General features: G+C 46.3%; 2 protein-coding genes across 4 annotated transcripts in view; one reads left to right on the top strand and one right to left on the bottom strand.

The window, feature by feature from the left end:
- The window catches only part of Rab3gap1 (RAB3 GTPase activating protein catalytic subunit 1), a 69,840-nt gene extending 48,017 nt beyond the window's left edge, over positions 1–21,823 (top strand). The window contains exons 18-25 of one of the 3 annotated variants that reach the window (XM_045148637.1): positions 2,913–3,050; positions 5,788–6,015; positions 13,159–13,255; positions 13,344–13,447; positions 13,582–13,694; positions 15,293–15,395; positions 19,513–19,533; positions 20,278–21,823. In XM_045148637.1, the coding sequence (XP_045004572.1) occupies positions 2,913–3,050; positions 5,788–6,015; positions 13,159–13,255; positions 13,344–13,447; positions 13,582–13,694; positions 15,293–15,395; positions 19,513–19,533; positions 20,278–20,514 (1,041 nt within the window). In that variant the 3' untranslated portion in view covers positions 20,515–21,823. Of the gene's footprint in view, positions 1–2,912; positions 3,051–5,787; positions 6,016–13,158; positions 13,256–13,343; positions 13,448–13,581; positions 13,695–15,292; positions 15,396–19,512; positions 19,534–20,277 lie in introns of those variants that run through there. The other 2 variants (XM_045148639.1, XR_006637109.1) reach the window with 2 other exon arrangements.
- Zranb3 (zinc finger RANBP2-type containing 3) overlaps positions 6,609–26,562 on the bottom strand; it is a 221,985-nt gene continuing 202,031 nt past the window's right edge. The window contains exon 21 of the mRNA XM_045148632.1: positions 6,609–6,962. Within this exon, the coding sequence (XP_045004567.1) occupies positions 6,948–6,962 (15 nt within the window). The 3' untranslated portion in view covers positions 6,609–6,947. The remainder of the gene's footprint in view (positions 6,963–26,562) is intronic.

Below are 26,562 nucleotides of genomic sequence, written 5' to 3'. Positions count from 1 at the left end.
CTTGTGCATCTGGCACGTGAGTACTGGGGGAATCAACCCTAGGCCATGAGGCTTTACAAGCAAGCACCTTAACCACTGAGCCATCTCTCCAGCCCTGATGAGCAGCTTTGTGTTTGACTTCTCTTGCTCTGGGCCACCTGGAGTATAGACCTGTTTCTCTTCAGTTGCTGCATAATGTTCCAGGCCATCAAAGAGCTAGTTTCTCTTGATCACAGTGTATGATTTTAAATTTTTACTGTTACAAACAGTTCTGTAATGTAAATCCCTGTTACTTTCCACTAAGTTCTTCTAAGAAAGATAATGAAAAGCAGAATTACTAGGCACACTTCTGTCTTTCACGTTTTTGGCATTTTCTTACAAATGTATTTTCATCTTATTCCCCTAACTTATCTGCTTATCTCTCTCTTCCCACTAACACTCTTTTTCTTCCCTCTTAATCCCAATCTTACTTCCGTGACATCTTTTTAGCTCATTGAGTTACATTAGGGCCGTGTACATGCTCACGGGTAGGAGGCAAGCTACTGTGGAAAGGGAAACTTCCCCGTGGCCGCACCACTGATGAGCCTGACTCCCAGCAACCCCTAGCTGCATTATTAGTTTCTCTGGGAGGTGTGAGGTCTCAGGTTTCCTTTCCTATCAGTGGTGAAGTATTGAGAGGCTCAGTCTTAACGCTAGAAACCACTGCAGCTGTGAGTACTTGAGTATAATGACCGTGTTGTAGCCAGAAGATAGTGTTTCACAGCTCTTCTCCCCATCCTTCTGCAGCTACATTTTTCACCCCCTCTTTAGTGAGGTGCCATGAGTCTTGGAGGGCCTGGTTTAGATATCCTGTATGAGCCTTTGAGGCTGAGCACACAGTCTGACTAGTTGTCTTGATAAGCATACTTTCTCTTAGTCAAAGATAATCTGAAGTTTATATTTTCTTCTTGATGGATAGGGTTCATTGAACATGTGCTAAACGTTAGTCGTAATCATTCTCAGAAAGGTTGAGTGATTGCCAAAGGTCACAGAGCTGGGGTTCAAATGTAGACCGATTTTGTCTGGAGCCTATGTGCTTTTTTTCCCCAAGGTAGGATTTCACTCTAGCTCAGGCTGACCTGGAATTCACTAGTCTCAGGGTGGCCTTGAACTGTCAGCGATCCTCCTACCTCCACTTCCCAAGTGCTAGGATTAAAGGCATTTGCCACCATGCCCAACTTTGGAGCCTATACTCTTAGCAACTATTCCCTATGACCTCACTGATTGTTCTTCACCCTGTGTATCAGTTTGAGACTCTTGCCTGGGAACTTATTGGATAATTAAAAGTGATATAAGCAGGGGCTGGAGGATGGCTTACTGTTAAGGCGTTTGTCTGCAAAGCCAAAGGACCCAGGACCCACGTTAGCCAGATGCACAAGGGGGCGCACGCATGTAGAGTTCCTGTGCAGTGGCTGGAGGCCCTGGTGTGTGCCCATTCTTTCTCTCTCTCTCTCTCTCCCTCTTTCTCTGTCAAGTAAATAAAAATAAATTTAAAAAAAAGTGATATATGCAGAATTCCAGGTTAGCCTGGGCTAGAGCAAGACTGCACATGGAAAAACAAACAAACAAAAGGCAGAAAAGTGATACATGCAAAAAACCAAGTGTGGTGGCGCACAGCCTTTAATCCCTGAGACTACCTAGTGAGTTCCAGGTCAGCCTGAGCTACAGCAGTACCCTACCTTCAGAAACAGAAACACAGGCTGTAGAGATGGCTTAGCGGTTAAGTGCTTGCCTATGAAGCATAAGGACCCCTGTTCGAGGCTCAATTCCCCAGGACCCATGTTAGCCAGATGCATAAGGAGGCACACGTCTGGAATTTGCAGTGGCTGGAGGCCCTGGCATGCCCATTCTCTATCTCTATCTGCCTTTTTCTCTCTCTGTCTCTCTATCACTCTCAAATTAACTAATTAATTAATTAAAAAAAAAAAAAACAGGGCCGGAGAATGGGCACACCAGGACCTCCAGCCATTGCAAACCAACTCCAGACACGTGTGCCACCCTGTGCATCTGGCTAATGAAGGTACTGGGGAATCAAACAAACCTGAGTACCTAGGCTTCACAGGCAAATGCCTTAACCACTAAGCCATCTCTCCAGCCTGAGTCATTTATTCTTTTGTTGTTGTTGTTGTTTTGAGGTAGTCTCACTCTAGATCAGGCTGACCTGGAATTCACTATGTAATCTCAGGGTGGCCTCAAACTCACGGTAATCTTCTGAACTCTGCCTCCTGAGTGCTGGGATTAAAGTTGTTCTCTACCACACTGAGCCTGAGTCATTTATTTTTTGTAAAACAATATTTTATTTTTATTTATTTTGAGAAAAGGAAAGAGGCAGAGTGAGAGAGAGAATGGGCACGCTAGGGCTTCCAGTCACTGCAAACAAACTCCAGATGCAAGCAACCCTCTGTGCATCTGGCTTATGTGGATACTGGGGACTTGAACAAGGTTCTTTGGCTTTGCAAGCAAGTGCCTTAACCACTAAGCTTTCTCTCCAGCTCCTGGGTCATTTATTCTTTTTTTTTTTTTTAATTTTTTTTTTTTCATTCTCATTTATTTATTTGAGAGTGACAGAGAGAAAGAAAGAGAGAGAATGGGTGTGCCAGGGCTTCCAGCCACTGCAAACGAACTCCAGACGCGTGTGCCCCCTTGTGCATCTGGCTAACGTGGGTTCTGGAAAACCAAGCCTCAAACCAGGGTCCTTAGGCTTCACAGGCCAGCGATTAACCGCTAAGCCATCTCTCCAGCCCCCTTGGGTCACTTATTCTTAATGAGCTGCTTTTTCAGTGGATGTTCTGATAAATTTGTGCAAAAAATACTATGGAAATCATTGTTTTGTTTCTATATTCTGCTTTGTCGGAAAGGGCTGTTGGTGAGATTTGTTCTTTTGTGTGTCACAGGAGCCAGCGCCCATGACAGAGGACCTGCTGGAAGAGCAGTCTGAGGTTTTGGCTAAATTAGGAACATCTGCAGAAGGGGCTCACCTCCGTGCACGCATGCAGAGTGCCTGCCTGCTTTCAGATATGGAGTCTTTTAAGGTGGGTCACACAGAGCTCTGTATTTTGTTCTGAGCTGTTCTAGGATGGAGCTGCAAAAGATCCTCTACAAAATGACATGAAGGCCATGTCTGTTTTGTAACTGTGTAGATTTCATTAATAGTTATGACATACTTCCTTGGTACACGATAGGACATAGTCATGCTGTCCTTTTAAGTTTAAACAAGAATCAATCTAATGGGCTGGAGAGATGGCTTAGCAGTTAAGGGGTTTGCCTACAAAGCCAAAGGACCTGAGTTCAGTTCCCCGGGGCCCACATAAGCCAGATGCACAAGGTGATGCATGCGTATGGAGTTCATTTGCAGTGTCTAAAGGCCCTGGCTCTTTACGTACTTCAGAAAGCTTTCCCGGGACTTGCTCCAGCTCTGGCAACCGTAGCCCTACTCGGTCTGCTGGGTCATCTAGCCCAAGTTTGGCTGGTTGATTGTCTTTCTTTCTTCCTTTCTGTCTGTCTTCCTTCCTTCCTTCCTTCCTTCCTTCCTTCCTTCCTTCCTTCCTTCCTTCCTTCCCTTCTTTCTCTCTCTCTCTCTTTCTTTCTTTCTTTTTCTGACATGACTCTTCTTTCTATTTTTCATTATTTATTTATTTACTTTGACATAGGGTCTCACTCTAGCTGGAATTCACTATATTAGTCTCAGGGTGGCCTCAAACTCATGGCGATTCACCTACCTCTGCTTCCCAAGTGCTAGAATTAAAGGCATGTGCCACCACGCCTGGTGGACTCATGAATACCACTTCCACTTTTCTCTTCCCCTTTTTCTTGCCCAGGAGATTATGTGACCTTTAAGTCCTTATTTTCCCCTTGGGAAAAAAATGTTTAGTAAACCTTAAGAGCTATGTTACCATTGAAGACTAAAATGGTAACAAAATTTGTGAATGCTATTCTGTTCTAAAATATAGCTGATACAGTAAATAAAGGAAGGAGTAAAACCACAAAAAAGAGAATTTGCTGGGGTTGAGTACAACAATTGCCTCCTTCCAGGTCTGCCTCTGTGCTGCTACAGTGTCTGTGGGTATATGTACAGAGGAGATTTTTAACCATAGGAACATACTGGCCCTTCATGGTAAGGTTCTAGCCACTTCCTGTAACACTGTGAATGAGAAAAACTATTGTTCATTAAACTCTGTGGCACCTACAGATCTGTAACAACATTGTTTTCATCAGAAAATTGGTTGTATTTGAAAGAGCCACCTTATACATTTGCCCCTATGTGGGAATGAGATAATATTTTAAAAGAAATAGTTGCTCTAAAATAGATGGGGGGGGGTTGGTATATGGCTCGGAGGTTAAAGGTACTTGATTGCAAAGCTTGCCACCTGGGTTCAGTTCTCCAGTAACCATGTAAAGCCAGATGCATTTGCAGGGGCAAGAGGCCCTGGCACAGCCATTTTCTCTGCTCACAAATAATTACATTAAAAAAAAAAATTTAAGGGGGCTGGAGGGATGGCTTAGCAGTTAAGGCAAAGCCAAAGGACCCAGGTTCAGTTTCCCCCAGGACCCATGTAAGCCAGAAACACAAGGTGGCTCATGAATCTGGAGTTCATTTGCAGTGGCTGCAGGCTCTTGTGCACCCATTCTCTCTCTCTCTCTTTCTCTCAAATAAATTTAAATAAATAAAATTGAAATATTTAAAAATATTTAAAACAATAAAATAGAGAGATGGCTTAGCAGTTAAGGCACTTGCCTGTGAAGCCTAAGGACCCAGGTTCAATTCAACCACTACCACATAATCCAGATGCACAAGGTGGCGCATGCATCTGGAGTTTCTTTGCAGTGGCTGGAGGTCACTTGTTACCAACCATGCTTTTCATGCCCATCCTTGGATATTGGACACTTATATAAGTCCTCCAGGCCTTACCAAAGATACTGTGAACACTCCTTCCCCCCACCCCACCGACTACACAGTAGAAAAACTGCAAAGGTTCTGGTATATATCATTGTTAATTCTGTAGAATTATCTACTGAGTAAAATGTTCCAGACACCTGAAAACTAATAGTTAGAATTTCAATTCCTTTGTAGAATAGAAACAATTACATAGTGGTTATTTGTTATATAAAACCCAAGAGTTTGATGGCTAAGCAGAACATGTTTGAAGCTGGCTGTTAACCATGGCAGTGCTGGTTTTAAAGAATTCATCATTGTATCCATCACTGTCTTGTTCTGATCATACTGTGCATTAGTTAAGTTACCTGACTGCAGTTTATTTACTGTTGCTGTAAGTATTGAGTAGTTACACTGTAATTTTAAACTGTTACCTAACTAATAATCTAAGAAAATTATTTTCATTTTATATTGAAGTTTCTCAAAATTTATCAAATGAGGGCTGGAGAGATGATTCAGTGGTTAAAGGCACTTGCTTACCAAACTTGCGGGCCTGGGTTCAATTTCCCAGTGCCCACGTAAAGCCAGATGTACCAAGTGGTATGTGCATCTGGAGCTTGATTGCAGTGGTAAGAGAGTATATGCTTTCCCTCTCTCTAGCTTTCTCTCTCCGCTTGTTTTAATGCATCAAATGAAAACATTTTCCCTTTATATATAACTGGGAAAATATAAATGCTTTTGTTACTTTTAACGCCCTCCGTATTTTAAACATTATACCCAAAGCCATTTTGCATATTACATTTTATAGATTACATAGGGTTTTTTTTAAAGTATAAATATGATTTTGCAAATATCAATAGATGTTAATTTTGACTTTTCTGAATTTATTGCCTTAGGCAGCCAATCCAGGTTGTTTTCTGGAAGATTTTGTGAGATGGTATTCACCCAGAGATTATATTGAAGAGGAGGTGACTGATGAAAAGGGCAATGTGGTTCTGAGGGGAGAGCTGAGTGCCCGAATGAAGATCCCTAGCAACATGTGGGTAGAAGCCTGGGAAACAGCCAAGCCCGTTCCAGCGAGGAGGCAAAGGAGGCTGTTTGATGACACGCGGGAGGCAGAAAAGGTATGGAAGCTTGCAGCTTTAAATTATTTATTTATTTATTTGCAAGGTGGTGAAAGAGATAGCTAGGAGGAGGGGTGGGGGGAGAGGGGAAAGGAAGAGAGGGATAATGAGAGCCAGGTGTGGTGGCGCATGCCTTTAATACCAGCACTCAGGAGGCAGAGGTAGGTGGATTGCCATGAGTTCGAGGTCACCCTGAGACTACCCAGTGAGTTCCAGGTCAGCCTGGACTAGAGTGAGTGAGACCCTACCTCGAAACCCCCCCCCCCAAAAAAAAAGAGAGGGATAATGGGCACACCAGGGTCTTTAGCCACTGAAAATGAACTCCGAATGTATGCGCCACCTTCCTTGGCTTTACAGGCAAGTACCTTAACTGCTAAGCCAGCCCTCCACCCCCATAGCTTGCAATTTTTAAAAGCAGAATGCTAATTATTATTATTATTCTTAGCTCTTAGAAACTCATGATCGTTTGGCAGGTGAAACAGTGATGTTCACTGAGCCTTGGTAGATGGAGGAACAGGTAGTTCCGAGGCAGTTTCCATGGCAGACTGTCTCACACTGGTGTCAGGACTCTCAAAAATGGCCATGGCGTTTACCTTCTCAGTTCTACCAGCGTCCTTACCATGGAGATAGGGAGAGATTCAGAGATCTGTGTACACGAGGGTGCTCAGAATTCTGGTGTAGAAAGAGAAACAATCAATTTCCAAACACACTGTGGCTCAGATAGTTATGGCATATCCATGAAGGAGTGGCTTTCCAGGTATAGAAGCAGTGCTTGTGGTCTGGAAGATAGTGGCACTGCCTAGTCCTTGGTTTTCCCCACGTCCTTTCCATAAAATCAGTGAGTCAAGAAGCCTGTGTCTTCAGCAGTCCTAGGAGGTCACAGTGGCCTGCAGGTTAACAGGAAGTAGAGAGATTCCATGCCTTCATCAGAACTAGATCACAGTGACCTGCAGGTTAACAGGAAGTAGAGAAATAGTGAAATTCCAGTAAAGGTCCCACTGCTGTAACTGGTGGATATAACATATAGGGGCAGGAATTCTTCAGGTCAAGTGAAGGTATGGGGGTAGCTAGCTTGATATCACACTGAACAGATCAGTAGGGAGCCCTGGGGCGGGAGGAGTGTCCTGTTGTCATCATGTGCTATATAATGGTGTTCAGCCACACCCTGGCATGGCCCACAGAGTTATAATGCCTAGAAAACTCCTGCTGCCCAGTGATGATGTAGCCGTCTGTGCATTGTAGAGCAAGACACCTGTCACTCAGTTGTATGTGTAAAACCTGCTTGTTTGCAAGCAGTATGAAAGCCTGGCACATACGCTGTGTATAGTACATAATACTAGTAATGATACTACTCACCCGTGTCACTGATGGGCATTTATTATATATTTTTAATTTTTTTTTACTTACTTATTTGAGACAATGAAAGAGAAGGAGGAAGGGAGGGAGAGACAGACAGACAGAGAAAGAGAGAATGGACACGCCAGGGCCTCCAGCCACTGAAAATGAACTCCAGATGCATGTGCCACCTTGTGCATCTGGCTTACATGGGTCCTAGGGAATCAAACCAAGATCCTTTGGCTTGCAGGGAAACACCTTAACTGTTAAGCCTCTCTCCAGCCCCTATTTATTGTATTTTTGAGGATAATTTTAGAGTGTAACTGTTTATTTAGAAAATGCTGCTGTAAGCTGTGTTAGCCTGGCAGAACCTCATGTCTCTTGTTTACCGTGTCTCTTCATTGCGCCAAGAGGCCCTGTCCAGTGAGTGACAGTGCTCACATATAATGAGATCACTCATGACGATCTCTCAGAACTTGTCCCTACCCTTAAATGACATTGGTTGTGATGTAGGATTTCGGGGTTTAGGAGGGGTCTCCAGAATTTATAAAAGAAGTCATAAAGATGGACTCAAAAGGGTTAAATTAGCTGGGCGTGGTGGTGCACGCCTTTAATCCCAGCACTCGGGAGGCAGAGTTAGGAGGATTGCTGTAAATTCGAGGCCATCCTGAGATTACATAGTGAATACCAGGTCAACCTGACCCAGAGCGAGACCCTACCTCGAAAAAACAAAACAAACAAAAAAAAGGGGGGGGTTAAATTATGAATTGCTACATTTATTTAGGGGGAAAATCATAAATTATGGGGTTTATTTAAGGGAGATTGGTATTTAAGGGAAACTGAGGCTTTTGAAGAGAGATTAGAGTAAGCTGCAAGCACCTGAGCTTAAGAGAAACTAGAACTTTTAAAAAGAAGTTAGAGGGGCTGGAGAGGTGGCTTAGCACTTAAGGTGCTTGCCTTCAAAGCCAGAGGATCCTGGTTCGATTCCCCAGGACCTACGTTAGCACAGGGGCACACTTGTCTGGACTTCGTTTGCAGTGGCTGGAGGCCCTGGTGTGTGCTCTTTATCTTTCTCTCTCTCTCTCCTTTCTCCCTCTCAAATAAATAAATAAAAGTACAAAAATAAAAAGGGTTAGAGTAAAGCTACAAACATGTGGAAAGCTCACTTAGGGTAAGTGGAGCTTCTAAAGAGAGACAGTAAAGCTGCAAGCACGTGGAGAGTAGAACTTTGGAGCTACGTAAGGAGACCTAGAAAGAGCACACATGGCAGCTGCCGTGTACTTTCCTGTGGGGGGAAGTTAGGAGGGCCAGCAGTGAGGCTCCAGGAAGAATAAGGGAAAATACCAAAGCAGAGACCAAGAAATGCAGAGGAGAAACGAGTAATGAAAGGAGTCATACTCATAGTGACCCCGAGTTTAAGGAAATTATACACGTAGCAGGCCTGGGGTTAGTGGGAGCACCACCGTGTGATCTAGAGTGTAAGGGAAATTTGCATGTGGTAGATTCAGAGACCAGAGGAGAATCATGCATGTCATCAAAGTGAGAAGTTACCCCAGACTGTAAGGCAGAGGCAAGCAGAAGAATTGCCCCAGACCAAGAAACAGTGTTATGCTGTCCCCCACACCCAGCCAGGAGAGGGGAGCTAGACTCATGTGTATCCAAGCAGAGATGATAGGGAATCCCAGCAGAGCTCTGCAAAGAGGAAAAAAGCAAGACAGGAAGACAGAGACGCAATTGGGTTGTAGGTTTGGAGGGCGGACTCCACCAGCCCTATCTAGCTACCATGCTAGACCGTGGGTAGCAGGGGAACTATAGATCAGTCTCAGCCAGACATAACTGCCATTTCTGCCAAGAGTTCTGTTCTTAGACCACAGCAAGGTTTCATATGGGGTCACATCTGGTTCTCTTTGGACCTCAATTACTAACTGAAATTCCCTAAAAGAAACCAGCTTTCTCTCATCCCCTTCAGTTGTATCTAGAGAAGAAATGATCCCCTCAGGATAGAACTGACAAAATGAACTAGGAGGAATGAAGGATCCACAGAAGTGCAGGAGGACTGCTCGTGGCAGGTCAGAAGAGGGTGCTTTCACATTGTCATGTTACTAGGAACAGAGGAGGGTGAACACATGTGCAAAACTACCTTAAAACAAAAAATGTGGGCTAGGAAGATAGCTCAGTGGTTAAAGATGCTTGCTTGCAAAACCTATGGGCCCATGTTCGATTCCCAAATCACCCATGTAAAGTATCTGGTATTCATTTGCAGCAGTAATAAGCTCTGACATATATACACACATGCATGCACGTACACGCAAATAAAATACAATAAATTAATTTTAACAAATGCAACATTAGGATTGCGCTTACAATAACATGAACATGAGTTCATCGTCTCGAGCGTCCAAGCAACCTCACAGAGACACAGCATCACCATCATGGAGGCAGGCCGGACAGGCCGAGCCTCAGAGGATCAGAGCTGCTCTCTTAGGCACTTGAGAAGGGGGAGACACAAGCTGAGAAAGAGGTGGGGTCATAGGGAGGAAAGGAGACACAGGCTGAATGAGGAGGGATGCCAGGAGAGCCCCCTGCTCTTGGGCCTCTACTGGAGCAGGGCCAGTTACCCTTGAAACAAGACTTATGCCAAGTCACAGGCAGCCCCAGGCCCTCAGCAAGCCAGTCGGCAAACAGAGCTGGCCTCACAAACTGTGTGCTGACACCTGGCAGAAGATAATTCCAGACTACAAGGAAGAAGCTGCCTCACAGTGCCCAGCAAGGTGGAGACAGTCTATAGGGAGCAGAGTGACGTGCCTGGCCCTGAAAAGGAAGAACAGCTTGAGGGTGTGCTAACATGCAAAACCAGATTGGACTCCTCAGGGACCACTCGCGGTGACAGGCACCTCGGACCCAGGAAGGAACACAGAGAGACAAGGCTGCAACTGGCAGTCAGGCAGTGCTCTGCATCAGGTAAGAACTAGGAACTGAAGCAGGGCTTCAGACACAGATGAGCAGAGAAAAATTGACATCTCCTCTCTACTGCAACCCAGTCTTCCTCGAACACCGTAGAAGCTTCACTGACAGAGTAAGGGGGATAAACAGCAAGAATATAGCTGAACCCCACATATACAGTTGTAGCATAAGCACATAAGAAATAGGAAAAATAGACAGAATGTAATACCACCAGAGAGGTGAAATCCAAAAGCATTCAAAAGACTATAGGACACAAGCTTCAGAATGGCTTCCAAGAGAACACAACAGCTGGATGGAGTAAGGAAGTCAATATGGATCAAGAGAAGACAGTGGTCAGGCTTGAAGACAAGGTGGAGTGATGAGAACTTTCAGTCAATAAAAAGACTAATAAAGATGAGCAGAATATTCAGAATCAGTAAGATACTATAAATATAAATCTGGAGCCGGGCGTGGTGGTGCACGCCTTTAATCCCAGCACTCGGGAAGCAGAGGTAGGAGGATTGCTGTGAGTTTGAGGCCACCCTGAGACTCCATAGTGAATCCCAGGTCAGCCTGGGCTAGAGTGAGACCCTACCTCAAAAAACCAAAAATAAATAAATAAAAATCTGTGAATCATAGCATAGAATAAATGAACAGGTTCATTATAAAGGCATAAAAAATTATAGCAGAAAGCCAGGCATGGTGGCACACACATTTAATCTCAGGATCCAGGAGGCAGAGGTAGGAGGATGGCTATGAGTTTGAGGCCAGCCTGGGACTACAGAGTGAGTTCCAGGTCAGCCTGAGCTAGAGTGAGACCCTTCCTTAGTGCTTACCTGCAAAGCTTAACGACCTGGGTTCAATTCCCCAGTACCCAGGTAAAGCTGGATGCATAAAGTGGCATGTGCACCTGGAGTTTGTTTGCAGCAGCTAGAGGCCCTGGTGCGCCCATTCTCTCCCTCCCCACCACCTCTGCTTACAAATAAATAAAAATATTAGAAAAAGAAAGGTGAGGGCTGGAGAAGTGGCTTAGTGGTTAAGGCGTTTGCCTGCAAAGCCAAAGGACCCAGGTTCAATTACCCAGGACCTATGTAAGCCAGATGCACAAGGGGGCACACATATTTGGAGTTCACTTGCAGTGGCTGGAGGCCCTGGTGTGCCCATTCTCTCTCTCCCTCTCTTTCCTTACCTATTTTTCTCTCTCAAATAAAGAAAAATAAAATATTTTTTAAAGTAATGTGACTGTTAAAGTTTTAAAAAAAAAAAAAAGAAAAGAAAAGAAAGAGAGAACTCAAGCCAGGCGTGGTTGGCACACTTCTTTAATCCCCGTGCTTGGGAGGCAGAGGTTGGAGGATCAACATGAGTTCGAGGCCAGCCTGAGACTACATAGTGGATTCTAGGTCAGCCTGGGCTAGAACAAAACCCTATCTTGAAATACCAAAAAAAGTAGAATGAATTCCTGGGATAGAGTATGGTCCACAGATGCTTTGTTCTCTGTAGTTTCCTAATTTTCATGTATAAATATGAAAGCAGAAAAAATTCTAAGACTATTCATCATTATTACTGTTTATTTTTGTTTTTTTGAAGTAAGGTCTCTCTCTAGCACAAGCTGACCTGAAGCTCATTCTGTAGCCCAGACTGGCTTCAGAGTCATGGTGACCGGTCTTGTGTGTACTGGAATTAAATGTGGGTCCATCACGCCCCTCTTGAATACTTATCATTATTAAAGTTTGAAGTTAGGCGCTTTCTGTGGTGGACTCTTTGTCCATGACTCCTGCTCAGCCAGATTTGCCAGATAATACGAGAGTCGCCCTTATTCTGCTGTAAGTCCGGGGGCACAGATCCACACTTTGGGGAATGGCTGCTTGCTTTCTTCCTTTTTTTTGGTTTTTTGAGGTAGGGTCTCACTCTAGCCCAGGCTGACATGGAATTCACTGTGTAGTCCCAGGGTGGCCTGGAACTCAAGGTGATCCTCCTACCCCTGCCTCCGAGTGCTGGGATTAAAGGCGTGTGCCCCACACCCGGCTTGGCTTTCTTTCTTTTTTTTTTTATTTTTTTTTAAATATTTTTTGTTCATTTTTTATTTATTTATTTGAGAGTGACAGACAGAGAAAGACAGATAGAGGGAGAGAGAGAGAATGGGCAAGCCAGGACTTCCAGCCACTGCAAATGAACTCCAGATGCGTGCGCCCCCTTGTGCATCTGGCTAACGTGGGACCTGGGGAACCAAGCCTCGAACCGGGGTCCTTAGGCTTCATAGGCAAGCGCTTAACTGCTAAGCCATCTCTCCAGCCCGTTGGCTTGCTTTCTTGACGCCGGCCACAGTCCCCACGCCGTGGGCTGTGTCATGTCGTAGTTGTCTTCTTGGTGCTGGCCTTGTGCCTGACGCAAGGCAGCTGGCTGAGCGGAGGGAACGTTTGGTTTTTGGTTTACTCATTCATTTATTATTATTATTTTTGGTTTTCCAGGCTGACCTGGAATTCACTGTGTAGTCTCAGGGTGACCTCAAACTCATGGTGATCCTCCTACCTCTGCCTCCTGAGTGCTGGGATTAAAGGTGTGCGCCACCACGCCATGTGGGAGAAGAGTTTTTATTTTGGCTTACTGTCTCAAGGGGCAGCTTCTTGACGGCAGGGGAAAGCATGGCACGAGTAGAGGCTGGATGTCACCTCTGCCGCAACAGGTGGAAAACAGCAGAGTAGAACTCTAGCGGGGGAGCTGGCTATAACACCCCTAAGCCTGCCTCCAGTAACACATCGCCAGCAAGGCTCCACCCCCAAACTGCCACCAGCTGGAAACCAAGTATTTAGAACACATGCGTTTATGGGGGACACCTGATTCAAGCTCCCACACTTGTCTCCTCAGGTACTACATTATCTGGCAATGCAGAAGCCAGCAGACCTCTCTCGGCACCTGCTGCCCTGCGTGATCCACGCAGCTGTGCTCAAGGTAAAGGAGGAAGGTAAATGTCTGACTTGCCCATTATCAGTTCACCTCCACACAGGCAGTGCATTGGCTTTGCTTCTCTAATGATGGCTTTGGTCTCGCAGAGAGTCTGGAGAACGTGCCTTCGGTTCAGAAGGTCATAAAGCAGGTCATTGCCCACTCCAGCAAGGCCCGGCACTTCCCCGGCCCAGAGGACAAGAAGCTAGAAGTGAGTCCTGCACGGGTAGTGCTTGACCACATGTCCGCCCTGCTTGGCAGTGATGATTTTAAGTTTAAATATGTCTTAAAGAGGCTTTGCGCTTTTGCTGTCTTTGAGTGTGTGCCTGTCCTTGTGCTGTTTAGGACATCATCCTTCAGATCACCAGTGCGGAGGCTGTCATTGCCAGAGCTCGCTCCCTGAAGGCCAAGTTCGCCACTGAGCAGTGTGAGCCGGAAGAAAAGCAAGACCTAGAGAGGTGATTGGACGACTCAGTTCTGTCTGTAGGAGGAAGAGCTGCCAAACGTTTTTAAAGAATTACAATGCCATTGTGCTGGTTATGGTGGCTCATGGCTGTAACTTGACACTTGGGAGGCCGAGGCGCGCGGGTTGCTGTGAGCTCTAGGTTCCTTTGGACCATGCAGGAACTTTGCTCATGGGGTCATTCAAATCCCACGCTGGGCTGATTGCACATTCCTGAGAAGTCTGGCTACAGAGTGAGCTCCTGCCCCACCATCCACCCCACACACATACCCACAGACAAACAAGAATTCTCTGCCTCTTTCATAGAGACAGAAATATTTAACCACCCTAGGATGTGGCCTCTGTTCTGAGTTCTCAACAGCCGATTCCATTGTCTCCACTTTCAAAATGTCTTCACATGCCTCTTTTTGGGGTGCTGTGGTCCAGGAGGTGTCCTAACCTGGCTCTGCTCTCACACAGCTGTTCTACATGCCTAATTAACAGTATTTGGGGTTGGGGAAATTTTGAAAACTGACTGCAGGCTGGAGAGATGGCTTAACAGTTAAGGCATTTGTCTGCAAAGCCTCAGGACCAGGTTCCATTCCCCAGTGTCCACGTACCCCAGATGCATAAGGTGGCACATGTATCTGGAGTTGGTTTGTAGTGGCTGGAGGCTGTGGAGCACCTGTTCTCTCTCTGTCTGCCTCTCTCTTTCCAAAAGAATAAAGAAAAAAAGTACTTGTTTAAAAAGAAAGAAAGAAAGAATGGCTCATCTGTGATCTACCTTGATCTCTTGATCCTCCTGTCTTTACCTAGTTCTGGGATCTCAGACATACAACAGATTCAGTGGGATGTCAAGGCCGGGTCTCACTATAGCCCAGGCTGGCCTCAAATTCTCAGTGACCCTCCTACCTAACCCTCCTGAGTGCTGGTACTAAAAGTGTCACCACCATGCTCTGTTTCTATGCCATAAGTATTTCTTACACTTGACAGAGATACAGACTTTACAATTTTTTTATGGGGCTGAAGAGATGGCTTAGAGGTTAAGGCTCTTGCCTGCAAAGCCTAAGTGACGAGATGGCTTAGAGGTTGAGGCACTTGCCTACAAAGCCTAAGGATCCAGTTTCTATTCCCCAGAACCCATGTAAGCCAGATGCACAAGGTTACGCATGTGCACAAGGTGGCACATGCATCTGAAATTCAGTTGCAGTGGCTAGAGACCCTGGAGTGCCAATTCCTTCTCATAAATTTTTTTCACAGCTGGGTATGGTGGCACACGCCTTTTATCCCAGTACTCAGGAGGAGGATTGCCCTGAATTCGAGGCCACCCTGAGAATACATAGTGAATTCTAGGTCAGTCTGGGCAGAGTGAGACCCTACCTTGAAAAAACAAAAAAAACAAAACAAACAAAAAAAGTCATGAAAATATTTGAAAAACAGTACTGTCATGAGTTGATTCTAACCCTAAATGTCATGTCCTATACAACTTCCGCTCCAGCACTGGGAGGGGTAGCCAGTGTTTCCTGGAGAATTTTTGACTGTTAAGTCCATGTGGGATGTGGACACAGTAGCCAGAGCTGCTGGCTCCATCCTTTCCCTGTTTCTGTCTCCTAGGTTTATCAGCTGCCTGTTGGAGCAGCCAGAAGTGTCGGTCACTGGGGCAGGAAGAGGACACGCTGGCAGGATCATTCACAAGCTGTTTGTGAATGCACAGAGGGTATGTGAGATATCTTCCTGATGTGTGACCTCACAGGAACTCTGCTTGTTGTGTCCTTGAGTCCTACACTAGGCTCATTTGTAGCTCTGAGAAGTCAGGGCATACAGTTTGCACAGGCTTCAGACTGTTTGTTCATATTACATAAAAAAAAAGTAGATCTGAGCTGGGAGAGGCTTAGCGGTTAAGGTGCATGCTGGCAAAGCCAAAGGACCCAGGTTCGATCCCCAAGAACCCTCATAAAGCCAAATGCATAGGTAGCACATGTGCCTGAAGTTTGCTTGCAGTGGCTAGAAGCCCTCGTATGCCCATTCTCCCTATCTGCCTCTGCCTGTCTTGTCTCTCCCTTTCTCAAATACATAAATAAAATGAAACAAAAATTTAAAGTAGATACTACACACCTATATATTACATAGAAGAAGTAGACCCTACGTGCCTATACATTACATAGAAGAAGGAGATCCCGCGAGCCTACACATTACACAGAAGTAGACCCCGCGAGCCTACACGTCACACAGAAGAAGTAGACCCCGCGTGCCTACACGTCACACAGAAGAAGTAGACCCCGCGAGCCTACACGTCACACAGAAGAAGTAGACCCCGCGAGCCTACACGTCACACAGAAGAAGTAGACCCCGCGTGCCTACACGTCACACAGAAGAAGTAGACCCCGCGAGCCTACACGTCACACAGAAGAAGTAGACCCCGCGAGCCTACACGTCACACAGAAGAAGTAGACCCCGCGAGCCTACACGTCACACAGAAGAAGTAGACCCCGCATGCCTACACGTCACACAGAAGAAGTAGACCCCGCGTGCCTACACGTCACACAGAAGAAGTAGACCCCGCGAGCCTACACGTCACACAGAAGAAGTAGACCCCGCGAGCCTACACGTCACACAGAAGAAGTAGACCCCGCGAGCCTACACGTCACACAGAAGAAGTAGACCCCGCGAGCCTACACGTCACACAGAAGAAGTAGACCCCGCGTGCCTACACGTCACACAGAAGAAGTAGACCCCGCGAGCCTACACGTCACACAGAAGAAGTAGACCCCGCGTGCCTACACGTCACACAGAAGAAGTAGACCCCGCGTGCCTACACGTTACATAGAAGTAGACCCCGCGTGCCTACATGTCACACAGAAGAAGTAGACCCCGCGTGCCTACACGTCACACAGAAGAAGTAGACCCCGCGTGCCTACACGTCACACAGAAGAAGTAGACCCCGCGAGCCTACACGTCACACAGAAGTAGACCCCGCGTGCCTACATGTCACACAGAAGTAGACCCCACGTGCCTACATGTTACACAGAAGAAGTAGACCCCGCGTGCCTACACATCACACAGAAGTAGATTCCAGTACTTACATATTACATAGGAGAAGTTGATCCCAATACTTGAATATTACATAGAAGAAGTAGACCTTAGGACCTAAATTTTGGAAATTAGATCAGAAATACATTTGGAAGAAGTTGGCATGAACTTAGGCAGCAGGGGCCAGGTCTGGACTTCTTAAAATTTTTATTTCATTTATTATTTATTTGAAAATGATAATTTGGGTTCACCAGGCCTCCTGCCACTACAAGCAAACTCCAGACACGTGCATTTTATGTGCTTGTGTTTACATGAGTGCTGGGGCCAGCAGGCTTTGCAAGCAAGTACTTCAACCACGGAGCCATCTCCCCAGCCCTCAGGGCCAGACTTTGAAAACATGTTACAGCTTTCACATGTGAAAAGAGTCATTTTTAAATCTCAGGCACTCACAGTAGTGAGGAGGTCTACCTCAGGTTCTTTCCTGGGAAGGAAGAGGTCAGATTTGGGACTGTGGAAACAGGCTTAGGCACAGGAAGTCCAGCTGGCAAAGAACCTTCGTCATGTCCTCTGCTAGTGGCAGCAGCATGGGTGAAGAGGTGCTGGATCCACAGTGTCTGTCCCAGGCAATGTCTGCTTAGCTACTCTGGCATCAGGGTGTGTGCTGAGTGTAGTGTCCCCTTACCGGGGCTGAGATGTCAGGAGACCAACTCGGTTTAGAAAAAGAATTTCCAGCCGGGCGTGGTGGCGCACATCTTTAATCCCAGCAGTCAGGGAGGCAGGGGTAGGATGGCTGTGAGTTGGAGCCCATCCTGAGACTACATAGTGAATTCCAGGTCAGCCTGGGCTAGAGCCAGACTCTTAATCTCAAAAAAACAAAACAGAAAAAGAAAAAAAGAATTGTCTTGGTATGCACATGAGAGAGAAGTTTATAGTCCCTCTTGAGTTGGTCTGAAGTATATCTACTTGCATTTAAAATCTTGATCAAATACATTGATGTAAACTTTAGTCAGTAGCTATAAAAATTGGTATTTATGGAGTAGTTCCCTAAAGTTAAAGACTGAGTATAAACTTGACTTCTGGGAAGCAGTACTGCTTTAATTTATGTTTATTTTGTGTCTGGCTGAAGCCAAGAGTGGTGCTTACTCTCATCCTGTAGTGTGTTTAAGAGTGCAGGACAAGTTTCCTACAGGCACGTTTCCTTGTTACCCAAGGTGCTGCAGAAACCTTTAGTCTTTGATTTTTTGTTTGTTTGCTTTGTTTTTATTTTTGAGGTATGGCCCAGGCTGACCTTCCTCCCAAGTGTGGTATTAGAGGCACACACCACCACACCCAGCACCTTCAGTATTGGTAGCAGCTTTAGCCTTTAGATCTTTCTACCTCTAGTGATAATAGCATTTTGGTGGCTGCAGCACAGTTGTCCCCAAGATTGCATCCCTGCAGTGACACAGAGGCTGGGACCCTTAATCCTGCTGCTCCCCATTAGCGTCGACTATCTAGTTCACAGTAGAGGGTGTTATTGCCTTCGTTTTCTACTTAAGCTATTTTCATCTCTCATAGGAATATGCCATCTTTTTAGTGTCCTTACTATATTCCTAATCCCCTTTATAGACCCTGAAATTTATCCCACATGATACAGATGTTTAAATATTTTTATTTATTTTATTTTAGGGGGGAAGGAGAGAGAATTGGCACAGCAGGGTCTCAGCCACTGCAATCAAACACCAGACACTTGTGCCACCTAGTGGGTGTGTGTGACCTTGCACTTGCCTCACCTTTATGCATCTGGTTTACGTAGGATGTGGAGAGTTGAACCTGGGTCCTTAGGCTTCACAGACAAGCATCTTAACCACTAAGCCAGCCATCTCTCTGACCTCAACAACTTTTTTTTTAAAGTGGTGTCTCTCTCTAGTCCAGGCTGATCTGGAACTCGTTCTGTAGCTCCAGGCTGGTCTCAAACTCAGTAATTCTACTTCAGCCTCCTGTGTGCTAGGATTTAAGGTATAAGGCACCATGCTGGGCTTCGTGCACAAGTTCATTAATAAGTGAAGATTTTAATATACATATTTAAACTTTGATACCACAAAGGGGCTTTTTTTTGGTGTTGGTGGGAGAGAAGGTTGCAAGGTAGGGTCTGCTGACTCTGTAGCTCCAAGCTGGCCTCTAACTCACAGCAGTTCTCCTACCTCAGCCTCCTGAGTGCTGTGATTAAAGGTGATCACTGAGAATTTGTTATAGTCCTGTTGAACTTGAAGCTTGCTCGTGACACTGATATGTGAGTGGATGTGAGTGAGAAGGGACTCGCTAGACTCTGCTCAGTCCTGCCAAGCTCACTGACTCAGATGCTGGGCTGTTCTTCCAGCATGGACATTTTCCTAAAGCACCTTCTCAGAAAGAGAGCTAGGACGTTAGCCAGCTGTGGTGGTGCACACCTTAATTCCAGCATTCCGGAAGTGGAGGTAGGAGGATTGCTGTGAGTTTGAGGCCACCCTGAGGCTACATGGTGACTTCCAAGTTAGCCTGAACCAGAGTGAGACCCTACCTCAAAAAAAAAAAAAAAACAGTGAGAAAGCGCTAGGACTTTTATCCAGTCATTTCTTCATTACATGACACCCTGTCTGTCACCTGTTGGCCCATGAGATGCATGCATAGTGAGGTGGGCATGTTGAGCACATCACAGGTTTCTATGATGGAATTGCCTTCCTTGACGGGTGCGTCTCTAGTGATCTAGAAAGCTATTTGGCTCTTTTAAACCCATCTTGCCTGTTTCCCGTTCATCACTGTTTCTTTTCTCACCCTTTCTCAAGCTGACTGAATCTTCAGATGAGGTAACAAAACAGCCTTGTCCCCCTAGTTACTTGTCCCTTTCCTCCCTCTAACTTCATGATTCATCAGGTCATTGAAACTAACCACTCCTCAGCAGGCTGAACTTGCGCCCCCTTCTGGCTGTGTAGCTTAGAGGACCTCATGTTTCCAAAGCAGTGGTGTTGTGAAAGAAGTACAGCAACCAGACAGAAAATGAAGGCTGGAATTGAATTTGTAACTTACACAATTTTAATGAAAAAAATGGATGCCTTCAGTTTTGAGAACTTTTCTCTTGTGGCCATTGCTATACTGTCACCTGTCCTTTGTTGTCATGTTAGCTGCCCAGCAGATAAAACTCATGTGCCCAGTTTTATTTGGGAAGTGACCTTCCTACAAAGAGTTGACTACAGTGGTAAAGTTCACTTTCAAGACTAGAGGGGACCCTCCTTTGTGGACAGAACCCCGACTTGGACTCAAGTCAGTGCCTGAAGAAACATGGGCATAGCGCTGCTCCACGCCCGTGCTCATCACACGTGGAACGGGCCCTCACTCCAGCGCGCTGCCTGGCCTTACCCTCCCCTCTGCCTGTCACACGCTAGCTCATGCGGTATCCAGCTTCCTGCATTTGCTTTGAATATTCATACATGCAGCACTCCTGAGTGACATAGGACGTTTGTATGTATCCATTGTGTTTGTTCATCTGCCCTTAAAAGCACCTGAGTTTAGCGTTGGACTTACTTGTGACTCCATGTTTGATTCTGTTCAAGGCTGCCACCATGGCTCCACCAGATGACGAGCTGAAGAGACCTGGTGGCCAGGAGGAGAGAAGGCCCAGCTCGGTGTCTGACTTCCCGCCGCCTGCAGGCCGCGAGCTCATCCTGCGAGCCTGCGTGCCTCGGCCCGCACCCTACTCCAAAGCGCTGCCGCAGCGCTTGTACAGCGTGCTCACCAAGGAGGATTTCAGACTGGCTGGTGCCTTCTCCTCAGACACCTCCTTCTTCTAGGAGCACAGGCTCCTCGGCGGGGGCTGCAGGCGGTGCTGTCCCAGGAAGGATGGAGAAGAGGGTGTCCCTGCCAGAGGGACTGTCCAGTGGAGCAGCGAGTCACACCAGCTTCGGGGGTGTTTGCAGCTGAGCTCATGTTGAGGGAACAGGCTTGAGTGGCTGGAGCCTCTGTCTGAGGAGATGACCTTGGAGTGTGGGAAGCCAGAGTCGGCACAGCTGTGTCCTCCCCGCGGCAGCCATTCCTTCTCTGTGTGCTTGTCTGTGGACTCTTAGTATACTTACTATACGGAACTTGCAAGCTAGAGGTCAGCTTTTCAAACTTTACTTTGATGGTACCTTGTAGTGCTTCTACTCTGTCCCAGAATCCATGTCTTTTAATGACTATGTGACACTATGTATGTGACACTCTGGTCAGCTCGATTGTACAGATAAATTTGTGATGCACATTTGGAACGCTGAAGAAAGCCCAGGATTTCAGTTTACTTTTCCATGTAACTGTCATCTTATTCCTTCTGACAAAATGCATTGTCACTGAAAATTACCTACACACACACACCATCTATATATGTGTGTGTGTGTGTGTGTATACACATACATACATACACACACAGACATATCTTAGAAGATCTATTTTCTCCTGTCCTTTTCATTGCTATGGAATTTTCCAACCTGCAGTCACTCCTGTGCCCCGTTGCACGCACACCGTCCTGGGTGGTGACTGGGAGGGACTGTATCCAGTGACGTCAGATGAGCACACGCTGCTCCCAGTGCAGCATTGGCCCATGGAGACTGTCAAGCACTTAGTGTCATTGGGGTGTGGGTATCATGAGAGGGCTAACTTTGGCGCACTGTTTTGCCTGTGTATTGTAGTCAAAGCGACTTGAGGAAGGTGTAGCCCCCAGTGAAAGGACAATAGCATCATATTTCCAGTCCTGTGTCAAGACATCTTAAGTCTGTGTGGCTCTATGACCTCCATTTGGTAATTGTAAATTATTTTGGGACCTCAGATTCCCACTTGTATCCAAAGTGAAAATGATTATACTGAAGTGTAATTTCTGCCTGTGTGATTTTAGATAGAGCTGTGCAAATCCTGTGCTATTATTTTTGTAAAAACAACAATGTGTGTATAGAAATAAATATCTTGGGGTTGATGCAATGGCTCAATGGTAAGGCGCTGGCCTACAAAGCCCAGAGACCTGGGTTTGATTCCCTAGTACCCACATGAAGCCAGATGCACAAAATGGCACATGTGTCTGGAGTTCATTTGCAGCCACTGGAGGCCCTGATGCAACCATTCTCTCTGTGTCTGTCTCCCTATGCTTGAAAATAAAAATATTTAAAATACACATATGTGTACAGTGTGTGCACACGTGTGTCTGTGAATAGGAAGTGGAGAGGCCTGGGCCGACACCCCCAGGCTTTCCTCTGCTTCTCTCTGAAACATGTCTGGAAACCCACAGACATGGGCTAGAGAACAGTGGGCTGAGCCAGGCCAGTGCATCTTGTGTTTGCCTTGCAGAGTGTTAGTAAGAAACATTTTTTGTGGTGATGGAGCTATGGATCTAATAGAAAGGACAGCAGTGGGGCTGGAGAGATGGCTTAATAGTTAAGGCAATTGCCTGAAAAGCCTAAGCACCCATGTTCGACTACCCAGATCCCACATAAGCCAGACACACAAGGTGGCACAAGCATCTGGAGTTTGATTATAATGGCTGGAGATCCTGGCTCAGAGTTCTCTCTCTCTCTCTCTCTCAAAAAAAAAAAAAAAAAAAAAAAAAAAGCCAGTCTGTTGGGCTTGCCTCAAAAAAAAAAAGGACAGCAGTGTTTCTGTGACCAATTGTATTTTTCTCCCTTCTGGGGGTGTTTCTGTCATTCTCCACTTAGTTTTGCCTGGTGTCAGCTTTTCCTAAAGGTTTGCAGCCTGCTGAGCCTGACCATGTTTCATTGACGCACATCCTGCCTTTTTAAAAGCAGTTACACATTCTGTTTTTATGATCAGGGCCATCTCCCAGGCATTTAAAAGTACCCACTTTGCGACAATCAGGCACCGTACTAGGCTGTAGTGCTGTGATACGATTGCAGACAAATACACAGTATGCCTCTTCTCTGACCTTCCTGAACATGCCAAAGGATGAACTGACTTTACCATAAAACGTGGGGAACAGGCAGCCCAGCTGGGGCGTGCTCATCACACCAGTCCATTTACACGCCCTCCAGTGCCAGCTGAGCGACGACGATCACTTAAGGTGTAGAAGTATTCTCTTGTCTCTGGGTGGTGCCACCCACATTCAGCTGAGCTCTTCCCCATCTTGTCTGTGCTTTAATCCAGTTTTCAATACAGTCAAGTCACACATTGATTCCCATCACACTACTTCCTGTCAGGGCCACATAAGGCTTCAGCAGGAGAAAGTCGCACCCAAAGGCAGAGGCCACATGGTAGGGACAATGTGGAGGTGCTGGAGATGAGAGGAGGGACCTGCATAGAAGATCATGAAGGGTCTGTGTGTCCAGAGGCCTGGAGCCCAGCAGGAGGGCAAAGTACAGTTGGCAAGCTTTGCCAACCCTAGAAAAATTGCACATGCTCCGTCCTGTGGAAGCAGAAATTCTGGAAGGTTCTACAGACTGGGGAGCGTGGCAATGGTGGACTTGCTGGATGCCTGAGTGGGTACAGCATGCTGAGACCCGCAGTGGGCTCTATTCTGTGGCTGGCTTAGTCACCAAGGTATCCCCACAGTGCTGTCCACACTTGGGTGGAGCCTGTACCCTGCCCAGCATGTGTCCTGGAGTGTCCCGTGTCACCTGTGGGCCAGGGATGCTGCTCTTGTCCCCTAGCAGCTGTCAGGGCAGTGACATAGCTCCTGTTGGCAGCCAATGGACAACAGGAAGAAAAGGAATCCTGAAACAAACGTCGCGTTCCCTAGCCCCTGGTGGCATGCATAAATAATGACCTGCCAGGGCTATTTATTCCCCTTCCTCATTCTCAACCCTATTTTGGGCCTAGAACACGCTTCGTTTTGTCGGTTATATGACATGCTTAGTAACCTGCTCCCTGCGTTATCGTGCCTTTGTAAGAAACGGAAACACTCTCGAGTGTGAATTTTCCAAACTGTCCTCAGCTATTCTGGGACTGGTCTCACCTGGTGTGGAAGAGACTGGCCCTCTGACCGCAGCCACGTGGATAAGAGGGCTCAGGTGCAGGGCTGGGACACACTCAGTCCCCATGGCATGTGGCTCCTCTCTGTCCAGAGCCCAGGAATCAACTGTCCCTCCCACACTCTTTTAAGACAGGGTTCCTCACTGTGTTGCCTAGGTTGGCTCAGAACTCTTTCTGAGCAATGTACCCCCTGCCACACACATACCTCATGAACCCTCAAGAAAGATTCTGGGACTCTGCGGAGGGTCCCATCTACAAGAGAAGGATAGGATCAGTTCTGTCCGCTTTCAAGCCGAGGACACAGCATGGGGTCGCTGTAACACTCGTTTGCCATTGGGCTGACACAGGAATTTGGATCATGCCTACAGGTGGGAAGGCTGGCTTAGAGTCTAGACACCATCCAGCATCTGCCTCTCTGGTGGGAAGTCAAGACTCTATAAAGAAAGATGGGGACTGGAGAGATGGTTTAGGGGCTAAGGCATTTGCCTGCAAAGCCAAAAGATCCCGGTTCGATCCTCCAGGACCCATGTAAGCCGGATGAACAAGGGAGTGCATGCATCTGGAGTTCATTTGCAGTGTCCGGAGGCCCTGGTGCACCTTCTCTCTCTCTCTCTGTCAAATAAATAAATAAAATATATTTTTTAAAAAAAAAGAAGGAAAGAAAGATGGAAGGCAAGTGTGGCTCTCACCAGTAGCCCCAGCACTTGGGAGGCGGAACTAAGAGGATTGCCATGAGATCAAGAGATGTTTTGTTGAGTTGGAGAGATGCCTTAGTGTTTAAGGCATTTGCCTGCACAGCCAGAGGACCCAGGTTCAATTCCCAAGGACCCACATATGTCAGATGCACAATGTGGCACATGCGTCTGGAGTTTGTTTGCATTGGCTGGAATATCTGGTGCACCCATTCTCTCATAAATAATAAAATATATTTCAATATGAATAAATAAGATACATTTTAAAAAGGTGTAGGGTGCAGAAGAGTGATAGAGCAGGACATGCAACATTCCATTCCAGCCACCCAAGGCAAGCACCTCCATGGTGAGCCATGAGGTGCCACATGGGCACATATACACGTTACACTTCACATGCCACACACACACACACACACACACACACACACACACACACACACACCGAGAGAGAGAGAGAGAGAGAGAGAGAGGTAGGTAGGTTAAAAAAAAAGGAATAAAATGCTGGGTAAAATTATTTTAAAACATTCAAAAATGCATAGTAGGATTTTGAAGCTTTGATGTCCTTTCTATACACAGGGCTTGATGACAAGAAGTTGATCCACCTAAAAATGAGGGTGGTGAAAACACACTCCCAGTGGCTGGAGAGATGGCTTAGTGGTGAAGGCACCTGCCTGCAAAGTCAAAGGACCCAGGTTCTATTCCCCAGGGCCCATATAAGCCAGATGCACAAGGAGGCACATGCATGTGGAGTTAATCTGCAGTAGCTAAATGCCCTGGCATGCCTATTCTCTCTCTCTCTCTCTCTCAAATAAATAAAAATAAAATACACAATCCCAAAGGCATGTGTGTGTTTGGTGGAACCAGAATTGTTCTAACACACCCAAAAGCCAGAATCATGAACAGCCAAGCTATTCCTAAAGAACAGTTAGGCAGGGTATTAATGTGCTGTAAAATATTAAAGACACATTATAATGCTATCCTACTTAGAAGTAGTTCAGTGAAATAGAAAGTTCTGGGACAGACTCATACATATAAGAAAACTTGAGGTTTTCTTTACTTTTTAAATTTCCATTTATTTATTTGTATATGTGTATGAGCACACATGCCATCACACATGTGGAGTCCAAGGACACCGCTGAGGTGCCTGTGCTCCGCCTTCTTTGAGACAAGGTCTCTTGCCACAGCCAATGAACTGCTGGGCTGCGGAGGAACACCAGACTAGCTGGCCCACAGTGCAGGTTGGGATCACAGATTGTTGTAGTCAGCTCCAAGTTGTTGACTGGAGTTCTCCGCTCTGGCTCTGTGAAGAGTCAGGTTTGCTTAGTCAGATTAACTAACTGAATGGAGAGAGTTTTTATTTTAAAAATACCTTGTTAAGAGTAGCCTGTGGACATGCAGATGAATGGATTGACAATATAAGAGAACTTAACAGTAGCTGCTGGTTTGTGCTATGATGTCCAATTCCCCTTTTCTAACCTCAAAACGGACATTGTCAATTTGACCTGAACGTCTCACTGTCCCACTGGTTGGTTCCCAGTCTGGGAAGAGAAGCGACTGCGACTGTCTTCCCAAGTGCTCCAGCAACAGAACAGTGCTTCATGTATGCCTTTAAAAAATGTCAATCCAGGGCTGGAGAGATAGTTTAGCGGTTAAGCGCTTGCCTGTGAAGCCTAAGAACCCCGGTTCGAGGCTCGGTTCCCCAGGTCCCACGTTAGCCAGATACACAAGGGGGCACACGTGTCTGGAGTTCATTTGCAGAGGCTGGAAGCCCTGGCGTGCCCATTCTCTCTCTCCCTCTATCTGTCTTTCTCTCTGTGTCTGTCGCTCTCAAATAAATAAATTTAAAAAAAAATTAAAAAAAAAAAAAGTCAATCCAGCGTGCGTGGCCTCTAATCCCAGCAGAGGTAGGAGGATCGCTGTAAGTCCTGAGACTACATAGTGAATTTCAGGTCAGTCTGGGCTAGAGAGAGTCCCTACTTGAAAAAGCAAAACAAACAAACAACAAAAAACCCCCACAAACAAACAACAACAACAAAAACGTTCATCTGAAGGCTGAGGAGATGGCTCAGCAGCTAAGAGGGCTTGCTGCTTAAGTTCCGGGGTCTGGCAGAGTCCAAGACCTCCAGAGTAGACTTCCCTGTGGCCTCAGGCAGCAGGGGTGGAGACCAGATCATCCTCGGCTCCCTGGTGCTGACAGACAGC

Source organism: Jaculus jaculus, chromosome 5 (assembly GCF_020740685.1).
Source record: "Jaculus jaculus isolate mJacJac1 chromosome 5, mJacJac1.mat.Y.cur, whole genome shotgun sequence".
Lineage (NCBI taxonomy): Eukaryota > Metazoa > Chordata > Mammalia > Rodentia > Dipodidae > Jaculus > Jaculus jaculus.
This window is presented reverse-complemented; position numbering and strand designations above follow the sequence as displayed.